The 4,967-nt window shown below is 54.0% G+C and overlaps 1 protein-coding gene across 1 annotated transcript in view; it reads left to right on the top strand.

The window, feature by feature from the left end:
- Positions 1-3,822: 3,822 nt before the first annotated feature.
- Positions 3,823-4,967, top strand: part of TMEM235 (transmembrane protein 235) — a 5,249-nt gene continuing 4,104 nt past the window's right edge. The window contains exon 1 of the mRNA XM_003786567.1: positions 3,823-4,012. Within this exon, the coding sequence (XP_003786615.1) occupies positions 3,823-4,012 (190 nt within the window). The remainder of the gene's footprint in view (positions 4,013-4,967) is intronic.

The raw sequence follows: 4,967 nt of genomic DNA, 5'->3' as shown, positions 1-4,967 counted from the left end.
GTGGTGGTGGTCTGACGCAACTTTGGAGAGGCCCTGCTGCCTGAAACAGGCATGCTGTTTTGTCTTAGCTGGTCAAAGGAGGAACAGTTAAAAGCAGCACCTTTCTGGACTGGGCTAGGATAGGATTTGGGAAGTAAACTAGCAGAATTCATCAAAGTAGCTCTCAAGGTCCAGCACCTACTGCTAAAAAACGCACAGTGGGATTTGTGTTGCTCGTGTCACAGAAAGCCAGTGACTGAGGCCGGTGACTGGCCCCAAGGATTGTGAAGGAGGAAACATCTATTTAAGGAGACATACTTGCTGGAGGGGAGGCACAGACTGCCTCAAATAGGGGTTTTTATGGAAAATAAAAATATTCACTCCCCTGAATAATGAGGGGAGTGAACGTCATCACATGTCTGGGGTGTAGTGTGGTGCACACAAGCGCAGTGAGGAATCATGAATGGAAAATGGTGGATAAGTCCCTCCCTCGGTGGAGAGCTTAGTATTAGGATGAGCCAGGTCACTCTTTCAGTCTTGGGTGCAGGCTCTGGGGTCCTTGGGCAGTGCCACAGAAAGTTACAGAGTTCTCCTCAGCAATTCTTACCAGCATAAGAAAACTTCAAAAAAAGATGAAAAGATGTTTTCTTGCTCATAGAGCTGATTACACTATGGCTGAGGGGACAGTCAGTGGCCCTAGCTGCACATTAGGAGGGGCTTAAAACACTGAGCCCAGGATGTAAAGCAGACAGGTGTGTCAGCCGGGCTGTCTCCCACCCTGCAGCACGAATGAAATGTGTCCGCTCTGCCTAGATGTGGCTCTGAAACCTCCCTCTAGTTAGCAGCGGCCTCAAGCAGTGCCTGTCTTAGGCCTTGACAGTTGAATTCTGTCTTGCTTAAGGTTTATGTGGGTGCAAAGGACAGACCCTCGAGTGGAGGGTGGTCACTGGGAAATACATGATACAGGCAGCCAGACCATTCCTGTTGTCCTTTCTCCCTAAACACACTCAGTTCATACCTCACACCAGGGAGGTCTGGACCAGCTGAAGTAGCACTGATCCTTGTTCAATGCTTTATGCTAAATGTTTGGTGCCCAGGAGTTTTCATTATGTTCCCGTCCTTCCCCAGTCATAATCAGAGTTTGGGGCTGGAAGGAGGCCCCAGCAAGTGGGGGTTTGCTGCCCCCCCCTCCCCCCGAGCATAAGGTGACCACATTTTAACATTGGTAAAGCAGGACACCATTGACAGTGGGGGGGGAGGGCGGGGACGGGGGCGGGGCCTGACAACAATATGAACTTTGATAAGCACTTCTCAATAATCACTTCTCAACAATTATTTGTTATTATTACAGTTTAACATTATAAAACTAACAAAAATAATATAAAACTCATATCCTGGCGAAATAGTCACATGGCAGCCGAAAACCGTATATTCCCTTACTGTTCTCTCGCCCGTTTGTGCATTCTTTCCAAAACTCGGGACTTTTTAAAAACACCGCGGGACAAATTGTTAAAAATCAGAATGTCTGGTCACTACGCCGAGCTCCTTCCAGGTCCAACTCCTAAGAGAAAGGAGGTTCCCAGGGCCGGGGCCAGCAGGTACAGGGGCACCTCAACTGATGCAGCGGGGAAAGCCCCACCCGCCCATGGTTTTGGTGCAGGTGGTGGAAAGACGGCCTTTCCACCCCCAGCAGTTTTCTGCCGCTCTAAATTCTCTTTGAAATACTTTTTCAATAACTGCTGGGATTGTTTTTCTTTCTGACTATGTTCCTCAAACTGGAGCCCAGCAGAATAAAAATGGCCAAAACAAAGCCACTCTACTCTAAGACAGCAGTTCTCAACCTGTGGGCCCTGAGCCACAGGAACTATATTAAAGGGTCGTGGCATTAGGAAGGTTGAGAACCACTGCTGTAAGATGAGAACCCTAGGTCAACCCTAAGAGCCAACATCACTGTGGCTGTTTACTTGACCTCTGGCCCCTGTGCAGGCTCTGCCCAGCCCAGCAGTGACTAGCAGGAGGCCCTCCTAGTGTCTGAGATTTAACCCCAGACCACCCACCCAGGCTGCCTGTCCTGTCTCTCCCAACCTGTGGAGGCCTGCACCACTGCCTCCCTCCACACCTATTCTAGAAGGTTCTTTATGCATTTTTGCTCAGGGAGTGACCAGGCAGGCAGAGGGTGGCCTTGCTGGATGTGCTTTTGTAATTGCAAACTCAAGCAGCCTGCTGCAGGCCCTGACCACCCACTTCACATCACTGTGTCCCATCTGGCTGGTCCTCAGGACTAGCCCAGCACCACATGTCCCTCCTACCTTCCTGAGCTCAGATGCTTCCAGGAATAGCAGGGCCTGGTCCTGCTGCATCCTCCCGTCCAGTCTCAGGCCAGATTCGCCATCCTTCTCTCTAGGTGCATAGTCTGGCAGGGCAGGCCCACTCCACCTTGCCACTGGAGAACCAGAGGTTTAGCAAAATTGGGGCCAATAGGGTGGCTCACACCTGTAATCCTAGCACTCTGGGAGCTGAGATAGGAGGATGGATCCCTTCAGTCAGGAGTCTGAGACCAATCTGAGTAAGAGTGAGACACCTAGGGCAGCGCCTGTGGCTCAATGAGTAGGGCGCCGGTCTCATATACCTGTGGTGGTGGGTTCGAACCTGGCCCTGGCCAAACTGCAACAACAACAATAACAACAACAACAATAAAAAGAGTGAGATACCCTGTCTCTATTAAAAATAGGAGAATTAGCCAGGGAGGTTGTGTATAGCCAGCGCCTATAGTCCCAGCTAATCAGGAGGCTGAGGCAAAAGCAGGACCATTTGAACCCAGGAGTTTGAGGTTGCTGTTAGCTACCATGATACCACAGCACTCTAGGCAGGCAACAGAGTGAGATTCTGCCTCAAAAAAAGGAGAAATCTGGGGGCAGTGCCTGTGGCTCAAGGGAGTAGGATGCCGGCCCCATATACAGCAGGTGGCCAGTTCAAATCTGGCCCTGGCCAAACTGCAACAACAACAACAAAAAATAGCCGGGCTTAAGGGTGGCACTGTGGCTCAAGGAATAGGGCACTAGCTAGTTCAAACCCAGCCCTGGCCAAAAACTGGAAAAAAAACCCCCCAAAAAACCAAGGTACACATATTCCTTTGGTTGGTGCCTGTGGCTCAAAGGAGTAGGGCACCGACCCCATGTGCCAGAGGTGGCAGGTTCAAACCCCCCCCAGGCCAAAAAAAAAAAAAAAATAGCTGGGTGTTGTGACAGGGGCCTGTAGTCTCAGCTACTCTGGAAGCTGAGGCAAGAGACTTGCTTAAGCCTGAGAGCTGGAGGTTGCTGTGAGTTGTGATGCCACCATGCTCTACCAACTCTGTCTCAGAAAAAAGAAAAAGAGGAATCTTCTTGGCTTTGAAACAAAAAGGAAAGAAAGAAATAAAAGTGAGGGAAGAAAGAAGGAAAAATAGAAATATGTCCAGGTTGGGCACTGTAGGAGGCTGAGCTCAGTTCAAGGCTGCAGTGAGCTGTGATGACTGACGCCATCCTGGGTGACAGAGCAAAGAAGACGCATTTCAAAAACACACAAAAAAAAAAGGAGCTAGAAGAAGAAAGGAAGAAAAGAAAACTAAGCCCAGGAAGACCTGCGGCCCGCTGCGGGGGGGTGGGGGGGGGGCGCCGGGACGCCAGGATTTGAACCTGCGTGCAGCACGGCTACCTGCGGTTCCGTGACTTCCAGCTCCCTCCCGAGGGTCGAGCTGCCACTGCATGGAGGTGGGGACGAGAGGTCCACGCCAGGCCAGCCGCGGGCAGAAGCGGTCGCGCCTAGGAGTGCCTCGGCTGCGCCCCGCGCCCACCGTCCGGCCTCATGGCCCGGCTGGGCGCGCTGCTCCTGACCGCCGCCCTGGGCGCGCTGCTCAGCTTCGCGCTGCTGGCCGCCGCGGTCGCCAGTGACTACTGGTACATCCTGGAGGTGGCGGACGCGGGGAACCTCACCCGCGGCCCCGGGCGCGCCGAGCAGCTGTCCTCGCACTCGGGGCTCTGGCGCATCTGCGAAGGTGAGCGACCACCTCGCCCTCCTCTCTCCTCCCTCCCCTAGGGGGTCACCCTACGGTTGCGGAACTGGTCAGGCAGGGGAGCAGCTGCGGAGGAAGGGGTCCTGCCTGGGGCCAGGCCGGGCGCATGGCGCCTTCCTAAGCGGAAACCAGAGACCTCTGCTGTCCCTGGCTTCTCCTGTTCTGGATCCTGCCTTGTGCAAAGTCAGGGCAGGTCCCCGAAACTTGCTGGGGGTGGGGTGGGGGCCACTTGCTGCTGGGTGACCTGAGACTCTGTCCCTCCTTAACCTCCCAGTCAGGAGAAGAGAATGCAGGCAGGGACTGGGTCATTGTGTCAAGGCATGGGCTGGAGGCTGGGGGACAGGGGGAAGGGGAGTGGGGGCAACCCTTTCTCTAGCAGGGGGCTGTGGGAGTGCGTGTAGGGAGGGAGGCCCCGTGTGTAGCTGTGGGGCCTCTGGGATGACCACAAGGCTTCATCACGGTGACTGGGAGTTGGTCACCTCCCCTGTTTGGGTGGGGAGGAGAGGGGTTCAAACCACAGGTCCAGAAGAGAGGAGGGGTTTCCAAATGCCCCCCACTGCCACGCCTCACAGCTTCTCCTCACCTGGTGGGGACCTGCCTGGGGGCCTTCCCCTGTACGAGGCCTGTGCTGGGAGCAGGGGCAGAAAGGATGTGAGAGTGTAAGATGCTCCAGTGCATATGTAAATATGACTGTCAGCCTGTCTGTGTGAATATGAGTGTGTATGCAAATATGAATGTGTGTGGGGCAGCACCTGTGGCTCAGTGGGTAGGGCAGCGGCCCCATATACCGAAGGGTTCAAACCCAGCCCTGGCCAAACTGCAACAAAAAATAGCCGGGTGTTGTGGGGGGGCGCCTGTAATCCCAGCTACTCGGGAGGCTGAGGCAAGAGAATCACCTAAGCCCAAGAGCTGGAGGTTGCTGTGAGCTGTGATGGCA

The sequence above is a fragment of the Otolemur garnettii genome, unplaced genomic scaffold, assembly GCF_000181295.1.
Source record: "Otolemur garnettii isolate 467f Iridium unplaced genomic scaffold, OtoGar3 scaffold00018, whole genome shotgun sequence".
NCBI lineage: Eukaryota > Metazoa > Chordata > Mammalia > Primates > Galagidae > Otolemur > Otolemur garnettii.
This window is presented reverse-complemented; position numbering and strand designations above follow the sequence as displayed.